General features: G+C 62.6%; 8 protein-coding genes across 12 annotated transcripts; 5 read left to right on the forward strand and 3 right to left on the reverse strand.

Annotated features, from left to right (window-relative positions):
- Positions 1 to 1,205: 1,205 nt before the first annotated feature.
- On the forward strand, positions 1,206 to 5,875 carry DNTTIP1 (deoxynucleotidyltransferase terminal interacting protein 1). 4 transcript variants are annotated; one of them, XM_080404220.1, is made up of 13 exons: positions 1,206 to 1,357; positions 1,444 to 1,514; positions 1,657 to 1,753; positions 1,953 to 2,051; positions 2,542 to 2,610; positions 2,950 to 3,006; positions 3,241 to 3,302; positions 3,740 to 3,785; positions 4,221 to 4,279; positions 4,464 to 4,524; positions 4,932 to 5,003; positions 5,345 to 5,400; positions 5,693 to 5,875. In XM_080404220.1, exons 1-13 carry the CDS (start codon positions 1,280 to 1,282, stop codon positions 5,829 to 5,831), a joined length of 966 nt encoding a protein of 321 aa, XP_080260346.1. In that variant the 5' UTR covers positions 1,206 to 1,279; the 3' UTR covers positions 5,832 to 5,875. The 4 variants fall into 4 exon arrangements, with proteins under 4 accessions (XP_080260346.1, XP_080260345.1, XP_080260347.1 ...); XM_080404219.1 differs by having other exon boundaries at positions 1,210 to 1,366; XM_080404222.1 differs by having other exon boundaries at positions 1,266 to 1,371.
- A 152-nt stretch (positions 5,876 to 6,027) lies between these two features.
- Positions 6,028 to 7,603, forward strand: UBE2C (ubiquitin conjugating enzyme E2 C). The gene is made up of 6 exons (XM_080404225.1): positions 6,028 to 6,472; positions 6,546 to 6,573; positions 6,654 to 6,740; positions 6,861 to 7,065; positions 7,197 to 7,256; positions 7,390 to 7,603. The coding sequence occupies exons 1-6, from the start codon at positions 6,372 to 6,374 to the stop codon at positions 7,446 to 7,448; spliced, it is 540 nt and encodes a 179-aa protein (XP_080260351.1). The 5' UTR covers positions 6,028 to 6,371; the 3' UTR covers positions 7,449 to 7,603.
- A 182-nt stretch (positions 7,604 to 7,785) lies between these two features.
- Positions 7,786 to 9,277, reverse strand: LOC308070397 (regulator of G-protein signaling 9-binding protein-like). The gene is given in 5 exon segments (XM_080404227.1): positions 7,786 to 7,958; positions 7,960 to 8,005; positions 8,007 to 8,355; positions 8,469 to 8,508; positions 8,512 to 9,277. Coding segments are annotated over 5 exon segments (762 nt in total). The 5' UTR covers positions 8,794 to 9,277; the 3' UTR covers positions 7,786 to 7,913.
- A 143-nt stretch (positions 9,278 to 9,420) lies between these two features.
- Positions 9,421 to 11,268, reverse strand: TNNC2 (troponin C2, fast skeletal type). The gene is made up of 6 exons (XM_080404226.1): positions 11,161 to 11,268; positions 10,406 to 10,457; positions 10,158 to 10,301; positions 9,966 to 10,080; positions 9,746 to 9,882; positions 9,421 to 9,666 (listed from the first exon to the last, which is right to left on the reverse strand). The coding sequence occupies exons 1-6, from the start codon at positions 11,170 to 11,172 to the stop codon at positions 9,635 to 9,637; spliced, it is 492 nt and encodes a 163-aa protein (XP_080260352.1). The 5' UTR covers positions 11,173 to 11,268; the 3' UTR covers positions 9,421 to 9,634.
- Positions 11,269 to 11,415: 147 nt separating this feature from the next.
- SNX21 (sorting nexin family member 21) lies at positions 11,416 to 14,947 on the forward strand. Of its 2 annotated transcripts, XM_080404214.1 has the most exons (3): positions 11,416 to 13,257; positions 13,408 to 13,562; positions 13,868 to 14,947. In XM_080404214.1, the coding sequence occupies exons 1-3, from the start codon at positions 12,990 to 12,992 to the stop codon at positions 14,537 to 14,539; spliced, it is 1,095 nt and encodes a 364-aa protein (XP_080260340.1). In that variant the 5' UTR covers positions 11,416 to 12,989; the 3' UTR covers positions 14,540 to 14,947. The 2 variants fall into 2 exon arrangements, with proteins under 2 accessions (XP_080260340.1, XP_080260341.1); XM_080404215.1 differs by lacking the exon at positions 11,416 to 13,257 and having other exon boundaries at positions 13,282 to 13,555.
- Positions 14,948 to 15,302: 355 nt separating this feature from the next.
- ACOT8 (acyl-CoA thioesterase 8) lies at positions 15,303 to 17,925 on the reverse strand. Its single transcript, XM_080404223.1, has 6 exons — positions 17,724 to 17,925; positions 17,507 to 17,643; positions 16,810 to 17,035; positions 16,383 to 16,540; positions 15,815 to 16,006; positions 15,303 to 15,715 (listed from the first exon to the last, which is right to left on the reverse strand). Exons 1-6 carry the CDS (start codon positions 17,858 to 17,860, stop codon positions 15,597 to 15,599), a joined length of 969 nt encoding a protein of 322 aa, XP_080260349.1. The 5' UTR covers positions 17,861 to 17,925; the 3' UTR covers positions 15,303 to 15,596.
- Positions 17,926 to 18,139: 214 nt separating this feature from the next.
- On the forward strand, positions 18,140 to 21,404 carry ZSWIM3 (zinc finger SWIM-type containing 3; the record flags this gene model as incomplete). Its single annotated transcript, XM_080404207.1, has 2 exons — positions 18,140 to 18,294; positions 19,523 to 21,404. 2 exons carry the CDS (start codon positions 18,140 to 18,142, stop codon positions 21,402 to 21,404), a joined length of 2,037 nt encoding a protein of 678 aa, XP_080260333.1.
- Positions 21,405 to 21,680: 276 nt separating this feature from the next.
- ZSWIM1 (zinc finger SWIM-type containing 1) lies at positions 21,681 to 23,799 on the forward strand (the record flags this gene model as incomplete). Its single annotated transcript, XM_080404208.1, has 1 exon — positions 21,681 to 23,799. The coding sequence occupies one exon, from the start codon at positions 21,681 to 21,683 to the stop codon at positions 23,364 to 23,366; it is 1,686 nt and encodes a 561-aa protein (XP_080260334.1). The 3' UTR covers positions 23,367 to 23,799.
- Between the last annotated feature and the right edge of the window lie 2,048 nt (positions 23,800 to 25,847).

Genomic DNA, 25,847 nt, shown 5'->3' on the forward strand with positions numbered 1-25,847 from the left:
TGGGGAAGGAGAGCCCACTTTCCCTCGCTGCAGCACGGTGAAGTGCTTCCCCGCTTGCACACAGAACGCGACGACAGCGAGCTGGCAAGGGCGGCTCAGGCATGCCTGTCCTGCACCATCCTCAGCCCGGCCACGCTGGACACAAGGCCTGAGCGGCCTCAACACCGCGTGCTTTGGGAAACCTCATTTGTTTGGTTTGTGTTACGGTCATCTTGGAAGTAACAAGGGAAAACACTACCAGCACGACAGCAAATGTTTTTTAAGTTGTTATCAAGCTGACCCAACAGAAAAGCTTCTTGTTAACCCTGGCACAGTGTAAGATGACCTCGAAAATGATGGAGAAGTGGTTTTGACTCTTCTGCACGTTAGACAAGATGAGGACACACAGGTTTGGAGTGTTTCCTCAGATAAGCAGTGAGATTCCAGAAGGATGAGAGACTTGAGGAAAAAGATACAGAGCTGCTACAATTGGAACAGCAATGAGGTTTTTCTGTTTTGGATGTAGAAAATAAGGCAACAAAGGAATGCATGGATCATGGAAGGACAAATACATTTCTGCCACTGCAGTTACTTGGGTCTCATGGGCAGGGCCATTGTGGGACTGGTTTCATCTGAGCCAGGTCCTGTTCCTGGGCGGAAAAGGGCAGGACACTGCGGCTTTAAGGCTTTGGGATATATGACTATTTTAGAGCTGACCATCCATCACTGCATTCATCCATGAAGCCACACGTCTTTAGAGCTAAAGATTTCTTCATTGCTGTGTGTTCTTCCATGACCTCGCACCTGTGCATGTACAAGAGGGACTACACAAACCAAGAGGTGAGGTTAAAGTAAGCAATGAGGAAAATCCCACGGCCGAGGCGCAGCAGGAAGCACCGGTGGGTGTGCTAAGGCCGCAGCGGCGCTGCCAGCCTGCCTCGCCCCTGGGGCTGTTTGCGTTCGGTCGCTGCTCGGCCCCGCCGCGGCGGGGGCACCAGGGGGCTGCGTCCCCCGGGCCAGGCCGCGGCTGAGCCGGCAGGACGGGGCTGCCCGCCCCGCGGCCGCCTCTTCGGAAGCCGCCCCGTGCCCAAACGCCCGCCCCGTGCCCGCCGGGGCTTGTCCGTCCCCCGCTGCCCTGCCCCGAGCCGCCCCCCTCCCGCCCGGGCCGGGCCGCCGCCGCCGCCATGGCAACCGTCGCTTCCGGTGCGCGGCCCAGGCGTCGCGAGCTGACGACGCGTGGGACCCGACGCTTCCGGTGGTGCGTGCCGGGGCCGGGGCCGGGGCCGGGGCCGGGGCCGCCATGGGCGCCGCCCGCGATGCGGAGCAGCAGCCGGGGCCGCCGGGCGAGGAGGGCCCGGACGATGGCGAGGAGCAGCTGGTGAGCACGGTGAGGTGGGAGCCGGGGCCGGGGCCGGGACCGGGACCGGGGCCGGCCGGGCGGCGGCTGACGCGTATGTCCCGCAGAGTCCCTGGAACATCATGATCAAGCACCGGCAGGTGCAGCGGCGCGGCCGGCGCTCCCAGATGACCACCAGGTAGGGGCGGGCTGCGGCCACCGCCGGAGGGACCGAGCTGGGCTGGAGGTGGGGGAGGCCGGACCGGCGGGGCTGGGCATCAGTTCGACCAGACTGGGGGGGGGGGGCCCTGCGCCCCCCCACCTGATTCCTCCACCTGCAGCTTCACGGACCCGGCCGTGTCCATGGACCTGCTGCGGGCTGTTCTGCAGCCCAGCATCAACGAGGAAATCCGGGGTGTCTTCAACAAGTATATGAAGGTGAGAGCTGCAGCAGGAACAGGCCCCGCCGCCCCCTCCCGTCACAGTCTGCTTGGAGAGAGCTCAGCTGCCAGCTGCCGCGCAGGGCTGTCATGCCTGTCTCGTGGCCACCACTGTGCACGGGACTTGGGCCCACATGCCTGCCCTGACACTGCCTGGCTGCTCAGGCTCTAACCCTCTCCTGCTACCTCCTCTCCAGTTTTTCCAGAAAGCAGCAATCAACGTGCGTGATAATGTCGGGGAGGAGGTGGACCCTGAGCAGCTCATCCAGGAGACGTGTCGGAGCTGCCTGGAGCAGGTGAGTGCCAGTGAGGGACTCCACTCCCTCAACGGAGTAGCCTGGCCTACGACACATCCCTCTTCACGGCTTTGGCATTAGCTGGGAGGGGGACATCCACAGCCCTTGTGCAGTTCCTCTGCTTGGCTTCCTTTTCACTGGCAAGTGGCGAGCAGCCAGCGCTGGGCAGCTCATGCTGCTGCATTTCAGTACTGCTGTCGGAATGTGTCATGCAGTTGGAGCTTACACAGAGACCGACCCTCTGGCAACCATCAGAGAGTCCTGGGGGTGCAAAGCAAATGTTTTTTCTTTCATGTCTTGCTGTTTTGCCAGCTGCCCAGACTTTCTCGTGCTCAGATTGTGCTTTTGCATCTCACCATCTGTGAAAGCACTGCATGGTGGCACTGCAAAAGCAGAGCTGTTACAGGACTCTCAGGCAGATGCATGGAAGTGGAGGCTTCTGGCAGTGCCTTCTGTGGACCCAGAATCATAATCCTTCTTCTTTCTGCAGGCAAAACTGCTGTTCTCTGATGGCAAAAAGGTTGTTCCCAGATTGCCCCATGAGCAGGCAGTACCAAAGGTAAAAGTTGTTACTGTTCCCAGAGGCTTAAGTGACTTGTAAGAGCTGGGAGGAGGATAAGGAGGTTTGGAATTGCTTTGTCCTCTGCCTTTTTCTTGTCCACCAGCACAATAGTGAGGAGGCAGAGCTAGGGGATGTTAGACTAGGAGGGAGGTGTACCTACAGGGCGAGGAAAATCCCAGGTGCAGTTGCTGCTTGTTGCAGTTCAGTGTGTCCCATCAAGGTAGGGTGCAGTCAGTGTTGCCCCACAGAGGAGAGAGTGGCTGGCTGGATTTGTGGGGCCCCGCACAACTAGGCAGGAGAAGGGCCCTGCTCATCCCACTGCCACTCCTCTTTCAGCGTGCCCGACAGATGGATGACGAGCTGAATCGTCGAGGGAGCCCCGTTCCCAAAAAGGTAGGAGGGTTTTCCATGCAAGGGATTTTATGTTTTGGGAAGTTTGTTCCTTGCTCCTGGCCGTTCCTGTAGTATGCGTGTGTGGAGGTGCACAGGCAGCTTTTGTGATGCCTCGGAAGTGCCAGCTAGCACTTCTCAAGACAAAAAGAGCAGCTTCCCTAGGAGGGGGTGGGTAAACCAAGAGGGTTCTCTCAGCCTGCACAGCTGAGTCACTGAAGGATTTCTTCCATGCAGAGAAAGGGGCGACCTCCAGGACAGAGCCTGTCAAATGATCGTGGGGTCTCAGGCATGGCTGCGTGAGTACAAGTCCTGAGCTAGAGCCCCTGTTTTGGGAGTGTGGAGGGGAAATGAGGTTGCCCAGATGGGGGAGCACAGAAACCCTGCATCTCCTTCCCCTTCTACAGAAGGGAGAGGTGCAGGGGAGTACCAGAGGGCTGGCAGGAAGTGTTTAGGTTGAGGTGTTCCCCCAAAGAGGCAAAGACCTTTGAGGAAGTGGTTTTAAATAGGCCTGAAGGAGTGAAAAGGTCCAGCTGGGCCATTCAGAGTGAGCAGCGTGAAACATGATGGTGGGGGAGTCTTGGCAGCCAGAGAGAGGAGAATGTGCAGCAAAGCTGAGGGTCTGGAGCTGGGCACTGCAGGGAAATGGAGAGTGTGAACAAAGGAAGAGCTGGGGCTCAATGCCTGCTGCTGATGCCACAGGGACTGGTTCTTACTGCATTTTCCTTCCCCTCAGGTGGAAGCTCAAAGTCTCTGAGCCTGTGAGAAGGGATGGACCAAAGGTATTGGCTGGCCGACACTGCTGGGCTCAACCTCTCCTCCCCTTTGCTTCTGCCAGCAGAGCCCTACTGCTGCAGGAGCGGAGGACAGAGCCAAGCTGTGCTCTGGCCCACCAGGCCCCTGCAGTGCAGGAGAGAAGCAAGAAGAGGAGGCACTGTAGCCTGTAGCTCTGCGGTGTGGTGCCGCTGTTAGGAGACCTGGGGAGAGCAGTAGTAGCCATAAGGATCCCACGCATGTTTCCCACAAGGGAAACTGCTTAGGTCAGCCCAAACGGAACAACTTCCCTCCTCTGTGGAAGTCTGGAGGTCTGTGGCCAGCTCCCTCCCTCCCAGGCTGGGGGCGGTTCCGAGGTTCCCGGTCAGAGAACTGAGGCTCATGGAGCATGGGCTGGCACCAGCTTCATTTCTAATGTTGCCCCTTTTCCAATTGCTCTGTAGTGGGATCCATCCCGACTGACTGAAACCACAACCTTTGTGCTGGGATCTCGAGCAAACAAGTAAGGAATGGCCCTGTTGCTGGAGGGTGGTGTCTCCAAGGCAGGAGCCCGTAAGACTCCTCCCGTCACTTCGCTTCTCTGCCTTGAAAGCAGTAGGAAGGGCTTGGGGAGGAGAGGAGGTGTCCCTGTACCACTGCAGCCACCCTCTGCACAGGTGTAACACCCCCTCGTCTTCCTCTTTCAGAGCTCTCGGGATGGGAGGAACAAGAGGGCGACTCTACATCAAGCATCCCCACCTCTTTAAGGTCAGATGCCGCAGCAGGATGCTTCCTCCTTCAGGGTTTGCTCGGAAATGGTTTCCGATGGGAATCGGGAGCGTGTGCTTCAGCTCGCTTGTTTTCTTCCTCCCCCACGCCTTTGTTTGTTACCTTAGAGCACGTACACACACAGTCTGGCTAGCACACTGGAACATAAGTTAACGGCTTAGCACAGCCTCCAAGGTGGTGGGTTGGCCTGGAGCCAGGGCTTGAGGTTGGAGAAACAGCAGGCAGAGCTGAGCCCCCCTGGCCCCAGCAGCCCCCGGTGGGCAGCACCGTGGGGGGCAACATGCTCAAGGGAGCGCTGGAGCGGGGCACAGCATCCCAGCAGGAGGGTGGTCAGAGCGCGAGGTCTGTTGCCTGTCTTCAGCTAGGTCCTTGCTGCTTTATTGCAGTACGCAGCCGACCCGCAAGATAAGCACTGGCTGGCAGAGCAGCAGCACATGAGGGCCACTGGGGGAAAGATGGTGAGTACGGCCGGGCTCGCGGCTCCTGCAGCCGGCAGGAACCGTGCAGAGACCCACCGCAGGGCCAGAATGGGCCGAGGAGCAGCGTGCCGGCTTTGGCAGGAGGCTAGGCAGGAGGGCATGTGGAGGCAGAGGTGCTCCCCATCGTGCTACAGAGGTCCGGCTGCTGCTCCTCAGGATGTGGGCGAGCAGCGTGGTCTGGGAGGCACAGCCAGCTGCTGTGGGGAGCAGCAGCTCTGCGCTGGATGGGGACGGGATGCGGCACTGCCCTTGCTGCCCCTTGCAGGCACCAGAGTGGGTGCATGGCAGCCCTGAGGTGTCCCCCCCACCTTGTGCTGCAGGCCTACCTCCTCATCGAAGAGGACATTCGGGATTTGGCTGCCAGCGACGATTACAGGTGAGAACCAAAGCAGAGGTGCTGTGGGTGCTGCTATGCCTGGGGCTGCTGCCCTGGGGGCCCACACTGCACCCACCCTTGCTGCTCCACTGGAGGGGGGCCCTGTGCTGGTTGGGGGCTTGGTGCCAGGGGTCTGTGGTGGGTGCTGCGGTCCATGGTGGGTGCCAGGGGCCCTCATGGGGGGGTCCACGGTGGGTGCCAGGGGTTTGGGCTCACTGCTGGTTGTCTGTGGTGGGTGCTGAGGTCCACGGCGGGTGTCAGGGTCCTCCCATCTTGCCCCACCTCTCCCCAGGGACTCTGTTGACCTGCGGCTGGAGGAGCTGAAGCCCTTCATCCCACCGACATGGATGACTGAGAAGATGCAGAGGCACATGGAGATGCTTCGCCGCGAGGGGGACGCGCTGGCCCCCGAGGGTCCCCCCGAGCCCTGAGGCCCTGGCCCCAGAGGTCCCCAATAAAGCCGCTTCGCACTCGCCTCTGCCGCCTCCTGTGGAAGGGTGTGTCTGGCCCTTTAAGGGTCCGCCGGGACCAACGGTTCCGCCAATGAACGGCCGCTCGCCGTTACCGTAGCACCCGCATCCCGGACGAGCGACGATTGGTCGGCTCGAACGAGGCTGTGCGTTGATTGGCGGACGGGCCGCACGTTGGAAATATTCAAACGGGGCGCGGGAGCTGGGCGGGACCAGGTGGGGTGGGGTCAGGCGGGACGAGACTGGAGCGGAGCGACGAGACGAGCCGGGCACCGGCAACAGATCTGGGCACGGCAGAGCCCCGCCGCCGCTGTTCGGCACCGGGAGAGCCGCAGCAGGGCCCGGGACCCGCGCCGAGTGCAGTCGCGGGCAGAGGGAGGGAAGGAGGGAGCAGGGCCCGGTGCGGCGCCGCCCGGGAGCGGTAGCTGCGTCCAACGCCCGCGAACGGGCGGGCAGCGGCGGCCGGAGGCGGGTGCGCCGCTCGGGTTCCCGGGAGCTGCCATGGCCTCGCAGAACGCCGACCCCGCCGCGGTGCCCAGCGTGGCCGCCCGCAAGGCGGCTGAGGCAGGGGCCACGGCGGCCCGCGGCTCGGTGGGGAAGAGGTGAGCTGGGCCCGGGGCGGGCGCTGGGGGCTGCCCCGCCGGCCCGGCCCGGTAACGTGTGCTTCCCCCGCAGGCTGCAGCAGGAGCTGATGGCGCTCATGGTGAGTAGGGTCCCGGGGGAGGGGGTCCCCGGGGCCGGTCCCGGGGGGTCCCGGGCCGCTCTGACGGGCTGTCCCCGCAGATGTCTGGTGACAAAGGCATCTCTGCCTTCCCCGAGTCCGACAACCTCTTCAAGTGGATCGGGACCATCAATGGCGCTGCCGGCACGGTGAGCAGCTGGGACCCTGCCCCCCCCGGCCGAGGAGGGTGGTCCCACTCCTCCCTGCGCCCCCCGGGGCTCCCCTTCCCCCCCCGGGCTGTGCCCCCAGCCCCTGACTCCTGCCCCCAGGCCTACGAGGAGCTGCGGTACAAGCTGTCGCTGGAGTTCCCCAGCGGGTACCCCTACACAGCGCCCACGGTGCGATTCCTGACGCCCTGCTACCACCCCAACATTGATACTCAGGGCAACATCTGCCTCGACATCCTCAAGGACAAGTGGTCAGCCCTTTATGACGTCCGCACCATCCTGCTCTCCATCCAGAGCCTGCTGGCAGGTGAGTCCCCTGGCCAGGTTATGGTGGGGGGCTGGGGCTGGTGGCAGGGTGTGTGTCCCCCAGCACAGCACTGGGCAGTGGGACTCGGGGTTCCAGGCCGCCCCACCTGCTGACACAGCTCCCATGCCCAGAGCCAAACATCGAGAGCCCCCTGAACACACATGCTGCGGAGCTCTGGAAGAACCAAGCTGGTGAGTGCCCCGGGGCAGAAACACCCCTCCCTCCCTTTGGGGCGGGCAGCAGCACAGCCTCCCAGTCCTGCTGTGTGCCTGGCTCTGCAGCTGCCCTGGGACCCTCAGCCCTGTCCCCCCCCTCTTTCCTTAGCCTACAAGAAGCACGTGCGGGAGACATACTCTAAGCAGGCCAAGAGCCAGGAAACCTGACTGATGCTGCTGCCCCTGCTCCCTGTGGAACCCAGGCCTCTGTCTGCTCCCTGTCCAGCTGCTCTCTGCGGCTTTCTGTATCATAGGCTGTTCTTAAATTAATTTTGCAGTCCAAGCCACGGTTAATGTATAAATAAATGCACATTTATAACTCTTCCGGGGGTATTGTTGCAGCTTGGCACCCTGTCAGTGCCCAGAGGCACCTGCTCTCAGTCAGCTCGGCCCCTCTGCAGGCATGGGCATGAAGGGAGGGACACCGATCCCCCTGGGGTAACACGGGCTTCATTAACGATTGGGGTGCCTGGAGCTGGTCCTGTTCCCTCTGCAGGGTGAGGGCAGCCCCCAGCATCACCTGCCAGGGTAGGGGAACGGGGTCTGTGGTGGTACCTAGGGCCCCATCCCCTGCTCTGCGATGCCTGAGTGCAAGAGAGTGCCAGCCCTGCCGCCTGCTCTCCTGTCCCCAGGTCAGAGCACCCTGCAACAGTGCCCAGCATGAGCCCCACCCCCACCCGGCCCGAGCCATGGGTGCTGCAGTGCCACCTGGCCCCACCGGCTGTGGCCTCCACCATCCACAGCGGGATGTTGGCTCTACTCTCCATCTCCACTAGCATGGCCCTCACCTGCTCGATCTCCTCCAGGCGTGGGATGGATGGGGGCTGTGTGGGATCCCCCCCACGCCGGTCCCTCTTGTGGCTAGGCAGCTCCCAGCCCTCCAGTCTGGTGTGCATTGGAGCAGTGCTCCCCCCCAGCACAGAGAAGAGCTGGCAGAAGTGGTGGGCTTGGCACAGGTCCTCTAGGAAGAGCTCCAGGGCAGAGAGGAACAGCACCCACAACCTCTCCAGCTCCTGTCGCTCCTTGGGGCTCACTGGTGCCTGCCGCAGCCCTGCCAGCAACACACACTGCAGCCCTGCAGGATGAGGGATACTGAGCCGGGCTGGCCCCAGAACCCCTCCACCTACCCTGGTGCAGGTGCTGGGGGGACACTGCAGTTGCTGCCCGGTGCAGCAGCTCCCTCCTTACCAGTTCTGAGCTCACTGGCCTCCGCACTCCTCCTGCACCGCTATTCCCACAGCCGAAGGCTGTCGGCACTGCCTCCGAGCTGCAGCACCAGCTGCCGGTGCCTGGCTGTGGCCTTGCAGAGGGCTGCCTGGGCTGCCGCACACATCCCCGCCATCCCTGCTGTACGGCATGTGGTACATCCTCCCCATGCCATCGTACCCAGTGAGGGCAGGGTCAGGACCTTCTGGGGCCACCCCTGGCTCCCCACAGGGCTCAGCACATGGGGATGTGACAGGCTTTGAGCTGCGTCCTGCCAGCTGCCTGGTGCTGGTCCCACTGGCCCCATGTGTGTCAGGCGCTCCCTGGTCCAGGAAGCATCCCTGCCTCGTCCCCTCCTGCTGTGCTCCCTGGCTGGAGTGGTGGCAGAGCTGCTGCAAGGGAGCAGTGATGCATGACAGGCTGGCACAGACTGTCCAGGCCCACAGGCTCCAGCGTTGCCTTGACTCCACAGGGAGGGGGCTGCTGCTGTCCCCACCACCACCTTATTGCCAGGTCCTCTGTGCCGTTCTGGGTGGGATGCAGAGGTCCTGGTGTGGGGCAGGCAGTAGTGGCCCCCAGATCCCCTTGTGGTTCCCACCACGCTGCCCTAGAGAGGGTAGGAGCAGCTCCTCCCTCCTGTGCCACCGGCTCCCAGAGCTCTGCGGGGACCCCTCGGGGCCGTGCTCCCTCGCCTGCTGGTGTGTGAGCCAGCCGCTCCGCATGGAAACTCTGAGGTCAGAGCTGGCGCCCGCCCAGCAGCCCGTGGGAACCGTGGCCCTAGGCTGCCCCCATGCCCCCCAGCACGGCCGCGCTGGGTGAGCCTGACTGGCATGGGGCACCTGCCCAGGCACATCCCCCCCTGGGGGAGCAGTGCAGGGGCACAGTGCCATGGCCCCCTCCCCATGCAAACCCGGTGAAGTTTCGCACTGGCGTCTCAAGCCTTTCCCCTTTTATTGAGGCTCAGACTGAAACCACGTGCAAGAGGCTGGAGGAGAAGCTGGGCCGCCAGCCGCGGGGCAAGACCATGGCCCCGGCCCAGGGCAGGGCCCCAGCTGGGGAGGGCAGCCGGGTGCTGTGCAACTGCTGCTCCCTTGGGGGTGGTGGAGCGGGGCAGGGTGCAGCAGCCGGCCCGAGGAATGACTGGTCCCTTACTGCACACCCTCCATCATCTTCAGGAACTCTGCAAGAGAGTGGCACCCTCAGCCCACGGTCCTGCCTGGGGTGTGTGGCACAGGCGCTCAGCCGGAGCTGCCACTCACCATCAAAGTCGATGCGGCCATCATTGTTCTTGTCTGAGTCCTTCATCAGGTCCTCTATGTCCTCTTCAGTGACGTGCTCCCCGGTGGCCCTCAGGATCTCGCCCAGTTCCTCAATGTCAATGAACCCATCCGCATTCCTGTAGGAGGGTGACGGCAGGACGAGGCCATGCTTGCCCCTGCAGGCAGGACAGGCTGGCATCCCTCCCCCACCACCACTCACCGGTCAAAGATGCGGAAGCAGTTGGCCAGCTCCTCCTCAGACTTGCCCTTGGCATCCTCTTTCATCTGGCGCACCATCATCACCAAGAATTCCTCAAAGTCAATGGTGCCGCTGCCTGCGGGAAAGAAACTGAGCACAGGTCAGGGTGCCGGCCTGGCACCCATCGCCCACCACCGCCCAAAGGCTGCTCACCATCCTCATCCACCTCCTCTATGATGGCATCCAGCTCTTCCTTGGTGGGGTTCTGGCCCAGCATCCTCATCACCGTCCCCAGCTCCTTGGTGCTGATGTCCCCGCCGCCATCCGCATCAAACATGTCAAAGGCGGCCTTGAACTCTGTGGGGAAGGGGGTCAGGGCTGGGCAGTGCACAGGACGGGGCCACAGCAGTGGGACAGAGCCTGCCGGGTCTGGCCCCTCTCCCCACTGCTCCTGCACTCACCCGCGATCATCTCCTCGCTGAGGAAGGCGCGAGCTTCAGCCTGCTGGTCCGTCTGCAAAGCAAGGCAACGGGGTCACCGTGGCCGTCCGCAGCGTGCCCAGGAGCCCCCAGCACAGTGAGGCACAGGGGTGTGGGGTGAGCCCCTGCCCAGCTGGAGTATGACGCCATGCCGGGGCAAGCTGCGGCCCCCAGCCGTCCCCACAGCTCTGGTGCTGCCTGGACATTTGCGAGGGCGGGGGAGCTGCTGTCTGTGTGTGCCGCCTTGGCATCTCAGGTATGCAGCGCTATTTTTGGGGTCTCCTCAGCTCCCCTTATAGGGATCAGTGGGGCCACAGCCACGGGCACCTGTTGGCCCTGATCGAGTTTCTCCTGGAGGCGTGGGCTGGCTGTTGAGCCGGCTACGACGCTGTGTCGCATGACCCAGCACTCAGCTTTCAGCCACCCTCTGCCATTGCCACCTCTGCACAGCCCTGTGCTCTGGCCAGGACTGAGCCAGTGTCTCCGGGGCACCCGCACCCTTCAGGCAGCCATGCAGCCCCCCCAGAACACAGACACTGTGCTGCCCTGATGCCTCCCTGCCCTCACACGCCATGGCTAGCCCAGCCCCGGGGACCCCCTCCCACTGCTGTCCATGGAGGCATCTCAGCAGCAAACCCCCCCAGGTGCATGCAGTGCCCAACGCCTCCTGCCCTGCTGGGTCTCGCCCTGGCACACAGCACATGGCATACAGCACACGGCAGCATGGGGGCTCTTACCATTGAAGGCATCTTTGCTGCTTTCCTCCCCTAGGGAGTCACCACCTCCTGCAGCAGTAGTCCCTAGAAGCTCCCTGGTGCTCCTGGCACCCCAATTTGTAGCGTCCCTGCCACGTGGCGTGCGCCCAGCTGTGGCCCCGGCAGCCTATCAGCTCCCCGGTGGCAATCAGGCCCCGCTCATTGGCAACAGGCGCATTTTACCTAATTTAGCCAAAACGTTATTGGCCAAGAGCTGGGGATTAACCGTGGGTCTGAAGCTGGGATAGAAATTCAAGCCCTCCGGGGAGGGACACTGGAGCCTTGGCTGGAGGGTGGCTCTTCTGCCCCCTCCCCCTCCCAGCACCCTCCAGCCCAGGGCGGCTCAGCAAGGAGGGGGTTAAAAATAGCCCAGACAAGGGGGCCAGGGCCTCCCCCTGCACCAAGCTGTCTACCCCAGCACCCTGACCATTACCTGCTCCCCTGCTGAATCCCAGACCTGAAGCCGTGCCTGGGGCAGGCTCCCAGCATGGGACTGGGCTCCCCCAGGCCAGGGTCACCTCCCTCATCCCCACAAGACCCCGGGGCCTCCAGCCTTGCCCTGCCACCTCCAACCCCCTCCCTCCACTCCCTTTTTCTGCTTGGGTGGGCCGGTTGCGGCACCCCAGCCCAGGTGAGGAAGGGGTCCCCGGCGGGGGGCCTGGGGTATGATGCCCCTAGGGGGGTGCAGAGCGTGCCCCCCCTGCGGTACAGGATTCCTGGCACTTTTGGCACCGAGAGTCCAGCTCTGGAAAAGGCCCCATCTTTCTGTGCTGCCAGGGCAGGGGGAAATCTGCCCAGCATCTCCTTGAAGGCTCTGCTCTCACACACCGCAGCCCAAGCCATCCACCTTTGCCATGGCCTGGCTGGGGCTGCCGGTGGTGGGGACACGCTGGCCAAGTGGCCCGTGCCCCAAGGGGGTTGGACGGGGGCTTGGAGCTGCGGCAGGGTCAGACCCTCTCCCGCAAGGTCATCTGGGGTCAGCACCAGCCCAGGCCCCCGTGCATCCCACCCTGCCTGGCAGCCGGGAAGAGAGGGACAGGGCAAGGCATCGGGGTCCCCAGGCTCTCAGTGCAGAAGCCCCCCAGACCCCCCTGCGCCCACGAGAGCGCAGGGATCCCCACCCAAGGTGCTGGAGCAGGGCGCAGCGGGTGTGCAGGGCAGAGCGATGGCAGCAGCTGGGCGGGTTCCTCGGTATTAATAGACATTCCCAAGAAAGTGGCGAGGCAGCAGCGGGCACGGCACTAAATAAGGCTGGCCGGGGCGAGGGGGTGCTGGGGCAGCCCAGGGGATGTCCCGCAGGGGCAGTGGCACAAGCAGGGTCGGGACCCGGCGTGCAGGGTGCAGGGTATGGGGGTGCCGGGGTACGGGGACCCCGCAGTGCCAGGCGCCGCGGTGAGGGACTGCTGTGGCTGCGGGCAGGGGGCCGCGGGGCGCTGCCCAGGCAGGGGACAAGGGGAGCAGTGACCGGCGGGGGCCAGGGACCGCGGGCAGAGCCGCCCTGAGCCGTGCCGTGCCGTGCCGGCCCCGCCGCAGCGATCCGGGTTCCCGGCGGAGGCGGAGCCGTGCAGGGAGGATCCCGGGCCGAGCCGCGGCGGAGCGGCCATCGCTCGGCACCGCCTGTCTCGGGGCAGCACGGTACGGGCCGGTCCCGCACCCAACGCGGCTGCACCGGGCAGGGGGCGTGGGAGCGGGGCCAGGGGGTGTCGCGGGGCCGGCGCCGGCCGGGCCGCGGTGGGCGGCAGCCCTTGGCCCCCAGCCCATCCCGCCGCCTTGGGGCGGCCGGGCCTGACGCGCTGCCCGGCCCAGGCGGGATGGCCGCCCGCATCCTGCACCGCCTGCGGCACGCACTGGCCGGGGAAGGTGGCCGGCAGGAGCGGGTGCGCGGTGGCTGCGAGGCCGAGGACTTCCCGGAGAGCTCAGAGCTGGAGGACGACACGGAGGGGCTGTCAACACGCCTCAGTGGCACCCTGAGCTTCACCAGCCACGAGGAAGAGGAGGAGGAGGAGGAGGAAGGTGCTGGAGAGGAGCTGGGAGAGCCGCCGCAGGCCATGGGGGCGGCAGCCGGTGCGGAGGATGGAGGCAGGTGCTGGGGTCGGTGTGCTGGGGGGGCCGAGGCGGCAGCACCCTTGTGGAGGGGACCGAAGCGATGGTGGGGGCCAGCAGCCTGGAGATGCTGGGGCGCTGGGAGAGCCCCATCTGCGCAGGGCTGACGCCGCTCTCCCGGTGCAGAGTGGGGCCCTGCGGCCGAGCGTGCTGGCGGCAGCCTGCTGACCCGGCAGCTCCAGGAGCTGTGGAGGAAGTCGCGGGGCAGCCTGGCTCCGCAGCGGCTGCTCTTCGAGGTCACCAGCGCCAGCGTGGTCAGCGAGCGCTCCTCCAAGTACGTGGTGAGTGAGCCCGGTGGGGCTGGGTAGGCGCAGGGCGGGCACAGATCCTGCTCCCTCCTGGGGCAGGGGTCCCATGGGGCTGGCGCTTATTTCTCTCTGTCTTTCCCTGTGCTGCTCGGATGATGCTGGCGGCTCAGATGAGCCTCAGGTAAGTATTGCCAAGAGGTGCTGTGGCAGCCCAGCCTGCTCCCTCCTGCCCAGGCAAACCCCCCTGTGGCCCATCTTTGGCTGTACGCCTGGTTCTGCCTGGCCCCATGGGAGCAGCTTGCCCACGGCACCGCCCTGACACCCGGCTCCCCCCACAGCTCTACACCATCTACTTGATCCGCTCCGGCCGGTTTGACAAGGCCCCTGCCGCCATCGCCCGGCGCTACTCGGACTTTGAGCAGCTGAACCGCCGCCTGCGCTGCCGCTTCGGCTGTGACATGGCTGGCATCACCTTCCCCAGGAAGAGGCTGCGCCGGAACTTCACCGCTGAGACCATTGCCAAGCGGAGCCGAGCCTTTGAGCAGTTCCTGTCCCACCTGCACTCCATTGCTGAGATCCGCCGCTCCCCCGAGTTCCTTGAGTTCTTCTTCCTGCAGGACCTGCAAGCCGCACAGCGTCTGACCTGCACTGGCATGTACCGCGAGGCCCTGGCCACCTGGGCCAATGCCTACCGGCTGCAGGACCGGCTGGGGGTGTGCGGCTCCGGCCGCTTCCTCCTGACACTGGCTGGGCTGGCCGTCTGCCACCAGGAGCTGGATGAGCTTGGTGAGGCCCATGGCTGCTGCGAGCAGGCGCTGCAGCTGCTGGAGGCCCAAGGCAGCCACCCATTGCTGGGGCCCTTCCTGCAAGCCCACGTCCACCTGGCCTGGAAAGTGGGCAAGGACAAGCGGCGTTCAGAGGCTCGGCTGCAGGACCTGCGGGAGGCTGGGCCACCCCTGCAGCAGCAGCCCACCCTGAAGGAATGCCTGATCAAGGAGCCTCTGGAGTAAGCATCCCACCACCGGTGCCCCCACGGTGACAGGAGGGCAAGGGGCCCAGGGTGGCTAGAGCAGCAAGGGTGATGCCATCGCTGGGATGGAGCAGAGAGGCAGCACTGCGTGTCTATGGATGGCACAGCCCACGCCCGGGAGCTGTCTCAAAAATGCACTTTCTTTGTGGTTAGTCTGTCCTGTGGGGCCGGGCACTCGTGGGTGCTTGTCACCCACTGCCAGGAGCTGGCTCTCCCTCTGCGGGGGGGTTCTAGTGTGGATGGGACGGAGTTTAGCTGGGATGTACTAGCACTGCATAAGGAAACGGGAAGGCTTCTGGCAGGGTCTGTGGCTCTTGCCAGAAGCTTCCCATAAAACTTATGTAATAAAAAGGACTTTATTGAATAAAGTCTCAGTAGGAAGAAGAGCGAGGCGCCTGCTGTATGTTCAGCTTCACTTCCCCCAGGGCACTATCAGCAGGAAGCCTCGTGTCCCCCATACTGAGGTGGGGAGCTGCCTCGTCCCTTTTCCCAGCTCCCAGCTTCCCCTTTTCCAGCTCCCAGTGGCTGGGCGCAAGCCTCAAGGGTGAGCAGAAGCAGCGACTGATGCATCATGGCACAAGGAAGACAGAAGTGAGAAGGGGCACCCACATGTGCCGCAGTAGCACTTTCCCCCTCGTGCTGTGGGGGCAGAGGCAGCCCTGGTGCCCTGGCGCTGCCGACCTTCTCCCTTTCAGGAGAGGGTCCCTCAGGCAAGCATAATCATGGGGCTCAAGGCGACAAAGTCCAGGGAATGGAGCCCAGCCATTCACCTGACACCTTTATTTAAGGCAGGTGAAGGGCAGCTGATCATACTGTACGGTTATGTGCTGTGCAGCAAGCAGTCAGTTGCAGCAGATGCCTCTGCAGGTCCCCATCTGTCGTGGAGGGCCTCTGGCACCAGCTCTCCCCACGGTGCTGGATCCAGCCCAGTCTCCCTTCAAGGCTCGTTTCTGCTGCTGCCCAGGTCCCACCTGGCCCACATCTCTCCTGGTCCGTCCCTTGGCGTGCCCAAGCCCCAGCCCGCAGGGGTTTCGCAGCTAGAGCTTGCTCTGGTTTGGCATTTGCTCCACCCTGATGACTCCTTCCTGTGCACAGGTGACAGCCAGGACCCCATCCCTGCGCCACAGCCGTCCCTGCACCAGTCCCCGGCACCCACCTGAAGAGAGAGCCTGTCAGACTGCAGACTGTCAGTCCCTGCAACAGGCAGGGCTGGCCTTTGCCATGCGGGTCCCCGGGGAGTGCAGCGGGGACTCACCAGCCCAGGGGCTCTCACACTCGTACAGCATCCAGTGGTCCGCTCGGAAGGGCGCATGGAACCACATAGAATGGTCAAGGGACACCATGAACTTGATATGGTACTGCCGGTGTGGGAGCAGGGCCGTGCCCAGGAAGGCATAGTCGGAGATGTAGGCAGCAACACAGCAGTGCACCTTCATGTCAGTCTCTCCTGCAAAGCGACCGGCACTGCCTGTCTCCAGCGTGCACTGTACATGCCCAGCTCCCCCAGGAGCTCTGCTTTCCTGGGGGTCAGCTGCTGGCCAAACAGTGCTGCGATGCTCTTTCAGACCTGCTCTCCTTGCTGTGCCTCCCAAGGAAAGCCTGCCGTGGCTGAGCATGGCACACGGCCATCGCTTCACGCTCCAGCACCCCCACCTGTATTTCAGCCTTGAAATCTCCAGGCTTCCCCACAGGCTAGGGGCACAGTCAGCCTCTGAATCACAACCCTCTCCGCCCACTCCGTTGCGAGCGTGCTCCAAAGCACAAGCTGGAGCCTGAGCCCTTGGCTTGTGGGGCAGCTGGACTGCCCTCCTGGCAGGACCCACCTATGTAGCCTCGTGCTCGCACCCAGAAGAGCTGCTTTGGCTCCTGCGGCTCGGAGCAGAATATATCTGGCGGGTTCACGGGTTTGATATCAATTGGCACGTCTTCGGCCTGAATCTTGTTAAGGTGCTTTCTGTATCTCTCCGCCAAGTTAGGATTCCTGTAGACCAACACAGAGAAGTGAGGTTAATGCCAGGCAGGCCAGAGGCACATCCTGCTGGCAGCAGCTTCAGACCAGGGACCCAGGGCCACACAGAAAGGCAACAGGGGCACAGCTCCTGCTCTGTCTGCTTCTCTGCTCCCCAGGTGTATTTGGGAACTCCTCAGGCTGTTGCCTCAATTCTCTCCCACCTGCTTTTGCCCCTGCACCTCCGTAAGCTGCAGCTGCAGAGAAGGGCATCTCTGGCATGCCCTGTCTGCCCCACTCACTGCAGGAACTTCTGGATGAGCTCCTCCTGCGTCAGCAGCTTCTCAGGGGGTGGCACGGCAGGCATGGTGAACTGGTGCTGCACCGGGCTGCACTGGGAGAGCTGGAAGGAGGCCTGGCAGGTGAAGATCGGCTTTCCGTGCTGAATGGCCTTTACAGAACGAACAGAGAAGCTCTTCCCTGTACGGGTCCGTTCCACCTCGTACAGCACTGGCACCTTGGGGTCCCCTGGGACAGAAAAGGGACATTCTGCTGTCGGACCACCACGCACCACAGAGGGGACCTGACCTACAGATGCTGAGCACTGGAGCCAGGCGGGCTGAGCCCACTGTGCCCTGAACCATCAACACCCTCTCTCTGCTGTGCTGGAGCCGGGATGGCAGCATCTGCCCACCCATGTGGGCCTCAGCCGCGGCTTCCCCAGCCCCTCAACCACTGGAGTCACTGCCTGGTCCCGGTCCCGCCATAAGCCCAGCCTCCCCGACCCCCTGCACCCCATCCTGCCCCTCCACAATCACCCCTCTGCCCCACTGAGCTCTCTCCCTCAGCTCCGGGCATCCCCCGGCCAGCAGCCCGGCCTGCCCCCGGGCCCAGACCTGCCCACCCCCGCCCTTCCCACTCCGGCGCCCCAGCCGCGGGGCTCCCCGCCCGGCCCCGCTCCCCGCAGCGCAGCTCCCCCCGGGCCCGGGCCCGGCCCACCTGCCCGCACGAAGTAGCAGTGCAGCGAGTGGACCTGCTCGTCGCGGCTAACGGCGCGGGCGGCCGCCACCAGGGCCTGCCCCACGATCTGCCCGCCGAAGAGCCGCTGCGTGGCGGGCACCCAGTGGTGCCGGCCCCTGCGGGGGAGAGGGCGGCGGCGGTGAGGGCGGCGGCGCGGAGGGCGGCCCGACCCTGGCGCCCCGGCGGCCCCGCGCACCTGAAGAGGTCGAGCTCCAGCCGCTCCAGGTTCAGCACGCTCGTGATCAGCACGCTCCGCAGGTCTCCGGCCGGCGGCCGCCCCGGCCCCGGCCCCGCGCCCGCGCCCGCCCCCCCGGCGTCGCCCGGAGCCGCCATCTCCGAGGCGGCCCAGCAGCCCTGACAGCGGCAACACCCGGCCGCTGAGCGGCGCAGCAGCAAGTACCGCCCACCCGCGAGGCAAAGACAGCCAGCTGATTGGTCTCTGAGCTGTCAGTCACCCGGGCCGTGGCAGAAAGCTCTGGGATGGTTGGCTGGCCTCCTGCCCGTCCGGAGAGTACGCCTGTAATTGGCCAGACTCATAGTGTGGGCGGTGCCCCAGCTGGTTTAATATGGCTTCTTCCTGCTGGAGAGGAGGCTGCAGGTGTCAGGTCTGCCATGGAGCTGGGCTCTTGCTTCAGGAGCTACGAGGCCTTCAGGGAGCGCTTCCGCGCCTACAAGCGGGCGCAGGGCTGCCGCTACGCTCTGCGGAGCTGCGTCTCTGTCCGCTGCCACAACCGGCAGCACGGCACCGCCGTCCGCGAGGATGTCATGTAAGGCCACCGCGGTGCGCAGCCCTGCCCGGCCGGGCCGGCTCGGTGCCTGGCAGCGGCACCCCCGGGCAGGGCCTGCGCTCCGCGCTGGGCTCCAGGGCGTTCGGTGCTCCCCGCGCGGGTCCGGGGCGTGAGCCCATGCGGGAGCGCCCTGCCCGCAGGGAGCGCCGTCAGCAGCTCTGGCCCCCAGCCCAGCCACTTCCACGGGGTGTCAGCTCCTGCCAGCACCTGGCCGAGTGCTACTGTAACCGGGGCTGGCTGCGGAAGGGTTCATCCTGCTAGCCTAACAGGCCTGCAGAGGAGAGTGCTGTTGGTTATGTCAGGCGCTTGCTGTTTTCATAGTCTCGACTGTTCCTGTGTTGCTTACCCCCCGTTGCTGTGTCCCAGCCCTGTTGCTCCCCCTCATGCTCCAGCTAGTGCTCTGCTGTCCTGCTTGGCTCTGTTCAAACCCTGCCTTTTGGCTCAACAATTCTTGCTGCCTCTTGCAGCAAAACCTGTACCTTTCACCTTTGAAGTCACCTTCATGGGACATTGCTGGCTAACTACAGCTCCTGCCTTTTTCTTCTCAAGTAGCAAGACACTAAGTACTGGCTGCTGGCATTCCCCAGCTGCTTTCACCTCATTGCAATGGAAAGGTGCTGTCAGGTTTCCCTCTCAGTGCTGGATTCAACAGCCTTTACTTACCTGAGCAGGTCTAGTGATACTACCTCATTTCTGTGCAAGTTGGTGGATCCACTTGTGTGCACAAAGGCTACAAGGTCATTCTCCACTCACACAACTGCTCCCCTTGCTGCCTTAAAATATAATTTAATCATGTGCCTTGAAGCCTTTCTTGCTGTGTTCTAGCCTGCTCCTCCAGATGCAGAGGAGTTGCAGAAATGATAATGTGCTTTAAGGGAGCTAGGCACACATGCACCCAGGTATCAAGTTTTTGTTCATGGCTTTGCTGTTTCTGGAGAGCAGAAACAGGCATTGCTGGGATCAAGAGCAGGGGCTGCTTTATGGTGTCTGGTTGTGGCAGTTACGACTCTTAGTTCATTTGTTTTTCCTGTATTTGAGCTTTCTTACCCCAGGCTTTGCTGAGCAGAAAGCCAGCTCGTCTGACTGGCGTGTTTTTTGTGTGCTCGCTAATTTAATATAGTGTCAGCATGCAAGAAAAGTCAAAACTAAATGCTGGCAGCCCATGCCACCATTGCTTGCCCCATTAATGCCTTCTCAACGTTTGCAGGTTCATGGAGGTTAAGTTTGGTTGTGCCCGGACCCAAAAATACAAGAAGAAGAGAAAGCAGCAGCCCAGCTTGTGTCCAGCTTATTTTGTGTTGCAATATAAAGAAGACATAGACCAGCTTGTGATCAGCGATCTGAACAGCAACCACGTCCATGCAGGCCCGGTTTTTTCCCTGACCAGAGCCGCTGCCCTGATGGCAAGCACTACGGAACGCGACAGCCCCGCAACAAAACCGCTAAAGCAACAGCAGGCGGGTGGGACTGAGAGTGGTGCTGCAGCAGATGAGGACTCCTACGCAGTCATGGGACAACCGGTAGATGGGGCGCCTGCTCCGTACGGGGCTCCTGCGCTCCCTGAGGCAGCAAAGGAAAATGCTTCGGCCTCGGCACTAGTCAGGGTTACCGAGGTAATGAAAACCTTTCTGAGAGAGAACAAGGGCTCCCTGGCCTCAGTTAGCACAGACAGGGACCATGGCCTGGACAGACTCAGCTTCCAGACCAGGCAGATGAAGAGCTGGTTCGTGCGGTTCCCCGAGAGCCTCCTGCTGCACAGAGTGCTGAGTGAGGCGGGACATGTTCTCTATGCTTTCCTTGTAGAGAGCGAGGAGCAAGTAGGGAAGGTGGTGCACTTGTCACTGCTGAAGGATGACACAGGACACAACGTCAGGGAAATGCTGACCATCTTCAAGGAGTTCAATCCTGAGTGGCAAAAGGTCCAGGCTGTTTTTGTGGACTTGTCCTTCTTTCACAAAGCTGTCCTCCATGAGCTCTTTCCCTCTGCCCAGGTGTTCCTTTCTGTCTATCACACTGTCCGACTGCTTGAGAAGAATGCGGAGGAAGCGGAAATCTCCTCTTCCTTCAAGCAGAACTTGATGCTGGCCTTGCAGAAGGCTGTGTTTTCCCCTTCAGCTGCAAGTCTGGATGCCCTGTTGCCGCTCGTGAAGTGTGTGGTCAGCCCAGAGCTATACAACTATCTGCGAGCCAACTGGTTCTCCTGTGAGCTGCTCTGGTACGTGCATGGGAAGAAAGGGCTGCACTCCTGCAGCACACACATGGACAGCCTGGACCTCATCACGCACCGAATAGCTGGTCTCCTTGGCCAGCAGCCATCCTTGGAGGCAAGCATTCTTTGTTTTCTGGAGTGTGCAGACTGCCTTGATTCCAGAGGCTCGGAGAGCCTGAACCAGGGTTTCTTGAGCACCAGGGAGGATGGCTGGAGCAGCCTCCAGGAGAAACCTGATGCATGTGCTGGTGCTGCAGCAGAACCAGGCCCCATTTTTGGCTCTCCGGCTCTTGCTGATTGCCCTGAGCCCACTGCGCAGGCTGCTGCGGTGGGGACGGGGTGCATGCTGGCTGCACTCCGGGAGAGCTGTGGGGAGCTAGGCTACTGGCTGTGCCTGAAGGAGTGGGAGGTGGTGCAGACATCCACGCAGCTGCTCAGCCCTGCCTCGGGCAGCCTCAGCGTTTGGCTGCTGGAAGACGCGCACCGGGTGAGCTGGGACTGCCGGAGCTGTAGCTGCTGCTTCCAGCGCCGCTACCGGCTGCCCTGCAGGCACGTCCTGGCCGTGCTGCAGGTGCACAGGGGCCGTGTGGAGGAAGGCATGGTGTGCAGGCGCTGGCAGAGGAGGTACCAGCACCTCCTGGCCCCCGGGGCCAGCCTCCCGGGCTTCGGTGGGGGCTCGGCAGGCGGCCGGCCGCTGGGCAGAGAGGAGAGAGCCCGGTTCCTCAGCCTGGAGCTGGCCAACCTGCTGCTGCAGAGCGAGGGGCGGGAGCTGGAGGAGCGCAGCTCCGCGCTGGCAGCGATCCTGGCGGCCTGGGCTCGGTCACCGGAGCCGGGGGAGGCGGCCGGGAAGAAGCCGGTGTCCCCGCACTGCTCTGGGTAACGGAGGCCCCCCAGGAAATGCGAGGTGGTGGAGGGGAGCCCGCGGCGGCCGCTCCCGGCAGCGCCCGAGGCCTCCGGTGCCGCCGCCCGGCCGGCAGGGGGCCTGGAGCGCTGCCTGACGTCATGGCGCGCCCCACGGTGATTGGTGGCGCTGCTGGCAGGGAGCGGGGCACGCCGGGATGCGCTCCCCGGAGGCGGCGGCGGAGCGGGGCATGCCGGGATATCCCCCCCGCCCGGTAGCGGCGGGCCAGCGTTCGCGGCCCCGGCAGGGCAGGCGATGGCACAGGCCCCGCCGGGCCCGGACCGCGGCTCCTTGGTGGCCTACGAGCCGGGGGCGGGCGGCCGCATGGCCTCCGTCAGCTTCCAGAGCGCTGCCATGGCTAGCGTCTTCGCCCGCTTCCCCCGGGTACTGCTGGTGCACCGGACCGGTGGGCCGGCGGGCCGCGCGCTCTATGTCTTCCTGGTGGCCGGGCCGGCCCCGGAGCTGCACGGCGGCATGGCCAGGGTGGTGCATCTTGCTGTCCCGCAGAACGAGTCGGTGGGAGGCCTGGCCCGCATGTACGGGGCGTTCAGGGCCTTCAATCCAGCCTGGGCTGAAACCCAGCTCCTCCTGATGGGCCCTGGGCTGCCCCAGCCGTCTGTGCTTGCCCAGGCCTTCCCAGCAGCAGAGGTGCAGCTCTCCATCTTCCACCTCTGCAAGGACCTGCAGCAGCAGATCCAGCGGCTGGCCTTGGAGGGCTGCACCGAGCACCTGATCCTGGCTGCCCTGGGTGACACCATGCATGCAGCCACCGAGAGCAGCCGAAGAAAGATGCACGCCCTTCTGAGAGACCTCATGACACCAGACTTGCTGTCTCAGCTCCATGTTCACTGGCTTCTCGATGATGAGATCTGGGCCATGCACAAGGAGAGGACTTGGGGGCAGAGCAGTAACTACTTTAAGGACCTGGAGATTGTCACCCAGGGACTGAGCCAGATTTTCAGCAGTGGGCTCTCTCTGGAGAGCTGCATCACCTCCTTAGCCCAGTACTACCAAAAGTGTGTTTCTAAGAGCGCTCCTAATGCTGTGATTTGCTCTGCTCCCCATCCTGATCACTGTGCTGCTCAGGCAGCTCCCCAAAGTTTGCCTGCCAGGAGTTTGCCTCTTGCCCCTCCAGCATGCCAGCGTAAGCAGTCTCAGAGCTCTGTCCAGGCTTCTGTCACCACAGCAGCAGCTCAGCAGCAGTGGCCGGTGCCAGGCTCTCTCACAGCAGCTAAGAGTCCTGTGATTGTTCACAGTCCACCAGCAGCTCTTCATCATCAGCCTGAAACCCCCCAGGCTCTCTTCTTCCAAGGTAAGCCTGCAAGCCCTCAGTTCTCATTAGGTCCTTCATCTCCTGTGGCTAAACTGGAGGCAATGGAAAACCCAGAGGGTGACAGCAAGGAGGAGATTAACCGAAGGACTGAAGAACACATTGAGCAGTCATTGAGGGATATTTGCACGGAGCCCGCGGCCAGGCTGTGCCTGAGCGAGTTTGCAGTGGTTCAGAAGTCCGTGCAGCTGATAGGCACTGGGGAGGATGCTCTCAGCGTACAGGTCCTGGAGGATGCCCACAGGGTGGACCTGAAAGGCCTGAGCAGCTGCACTTGCCACTTCAACCAGGTCTTCCAGCTGCCCTGCCGGCACATCTTGGCCATGCTGGATTCGGACAGGAAGACCCTGCAGCCAGAGATGCTCAGCAGACAGTGGCAGAAGGGATGTGACGCCCATCAGGCTGAGCAATATGGTGCTGATGGCCTCTTGGAGGTCCTGAAGAGCTCCTGGAATGAGTCTTTGGATAAATCCCTGGTAGTGTCGTTCCTCACGGCAGAGATCAGCCGGGTTCTCACCCACTGCAGCGGGGAGGAGTTTGAGCACAGGTACAGGATCCTCCGGGAGCTGGCTGACAGCTGGATTGGGCCCTACATCGAGGTGAAGCTCTAACACCAAGTGGGACCCAAGCGGGCTGCTTCGTGTGCGGATCCTTGGGAGCAGCTGGGCAGCAGATGTGCAGGAGGCATGTTCATCACTCTACCAGTGTATTGGCTTCCACCTTTATTCCCCTTAGCCTATCACTCCCTCGAGGGTTGGCATAGAAGGGGCAGCTTGGGTCCTTTATCTGCCAAATGAGTGTTGCCTTTTGCATGGGGCAGCTGAGAAACCAGATTGCAAACTCCTGATCATGCTGGATGTGACCAGCTGCTGACCTGGCTAATAGGAGGTGTGGCTGGGAGCCAACCAGGGGTGGTGCAGCGTGGGAGGTGATGGTATAACATGTGACAAAATTACTTGATGCGTGGCCAGTGCCTGCAGGTCCTTCCAGCATCCAGCTGTGATGTGTTGTGCAACAAAGCCAATAAATTGGCCTTGTATCGCTTGGGAGCTGTGTCTGTTTCTGTGCCAGCTGCAGCCGCTCCTCCCTGCGGACAGGACGGTGGGGCTCGCTCACACTGTGAGACCAGGCGGTGCTTTGGACAGGGCTTTGAACAGGGCTTCTTGGTGGTCTTTTCTTACTGCAGCACCCTCCAGGTAGTGGAGTGAGCCTGCTTGTTGGGAGGCAGCGGGTCCGGGGGGTGGCAATCTCTGCTGTCAGCAGCGCAGCTCATGCTCTGAAGCAGAGTTGTTTGTCTGGTCACGGCAGCTGCTCTCCATTCCTCAGAAAGGGGAACCCGCCCTCCCTTGTCAACAGCTTGTGTGCTGGGGGAGGCTGGAGGGATGCTGGGGGTCACAGTAGTGCAAATAAAGCTGTGATGAGGTGGGGAGCAAAGGCTTTAAACAAATGGGGTGGGGGAGGAAAAATGTGGAGAAGAGCAAACAAGCCCTGGCCCTCAGGTGCTCTCTGATGGGTCAGCCCCTTGTCACCCCTCACAAGCAAAAGCAATGCCAGTGCCCGTTGTGTTGGGACACAGCAGGCTGCGGACATGGCAGGTGCATGTCGGAGACCAACCTCTATCGCTGTGGTTCAGTCACAACTGGTTTGTTTTCTCTGATTGGTGCTTCCTTCCTTAACATTTTTGGTTTCGGTAGAGTCAGCCCGTTGCAGGAGGAGGACTGTTGCGAGGTTGGGGGATTTCCTCTTGATCTACGGTTTTGTTACATTATCTGATCCTATCAAATCTAACTAAATGTAGCATCATGTTTCCTAAAACACCCTTCTCCTTTCTGTAAACTTGGAGCTGCTTGTTTCACCTCTCAGCTGTGCTGTCAGAGGCCTGGAAGGCTCTGCCTGCCAGACTCCTTGCCATCTTTCATTCTGGCACAGGTGGCACCCCTCTCATTTTCAGAGGGCTTTTCCCTCTGCCTCTTGCTCTGTGCAGCTCTGACCCTGCCTTCCCTCCCAGCCTGGCACAGGCACAGTGGGAACGCCAGCTGCCATCCCCACCAGCCAGAGGATGAGGGGTCTGGAGGAAAGTCTGGTGCTGGCTCGTGGAGCTAGGGAATGCTGGGCCCCCTTCCTCAGCCAGCAAGGTGGGATAGCTGGATCCCGCGCTGGCTCACCATGACCGGCTCCATAGCCACAGGCATGTGCCTGAGCAGTGGCTGCTGCCAGCGCAGCTCCTTGGGTGCTGCACATTTCCCTGCAGAGTCTGCCCCATCCCCCTCCCCACTAGGAACACAGGAAATAACTCATCCCTGGTCTTGGGGTAAACATCTTTCCCAAGAGCAAAACTGCCAGGCTGGGACAAGCATATGGCTATAATTTACCCTCTGTGTGAGTGTCATGCTGGGCCCTCCCACACTCCACCTGGCCTTTGCTCTGCTCCACCCGGGCGATCCCCGCTTCACTGTCAGGCCACAGACGGGTCCTGAGCCCAGCAGGGTTGAGGGCCATGCTCACAGGCTCGTGAGCCCAGCATTGTCCCTTGCTGGAGGGGGAACTGCTCCCATGAGTGGCTGCTGAAGCACAGGGGGGCCTTGGCTCCCTGAGCCCTCCTTTGAGAAGACTCTTCCCACCTTACTGGAAGGCAGCTCCGCTGAAGCACCCCCTGCAGCCAGACAAAATACCTTGACACAGAAGGGGAAGAAAATTCCCTTGGCTGGAGACTAAAAAACCACAAAGCCATGCCTTTTTTTCCCCAGACAGGAGCCAAGCAGCACACTAGCCCCCAGAGCTGTTCAGTTCTGGCCTTGCCCCATTGAGGACTTGTATTGAAGCCTTGTGTTTCGGGGTGCCGATCCTGCCAGTGGGGCTGGGTGTCCTGGCTGTGGGGGCTCTGTGGGCCCCGCGGTTCCACTGGCACCTGCTGTGGGCAGTGCCAGGAGTTAGCACAGCCCTGATGGCAGCATGTCCATTGCGGGTCGCGCAGCCATCCTTGCTCCCCTGTGTTGCTCTGTGTGCCAGCACCCCCCACAACGTGTTCTCTTTCTGGCTGGAAGTACTTTATTGCTCATGCTGACCTGCGCTGCACGCTGGCCCTACTGCAC

Source organism: Falco punctatus, assembly GCF_963210335.1.
Source record: "Falco punctatus genome assembly, chromosome: 10".
In the NCBI taxonomy this organism is placed as follows: Eukaryota; Metazoa; Chordata; class Aves; order Falconiformes; family Falconidae; genus Falco; species Falco punctatus.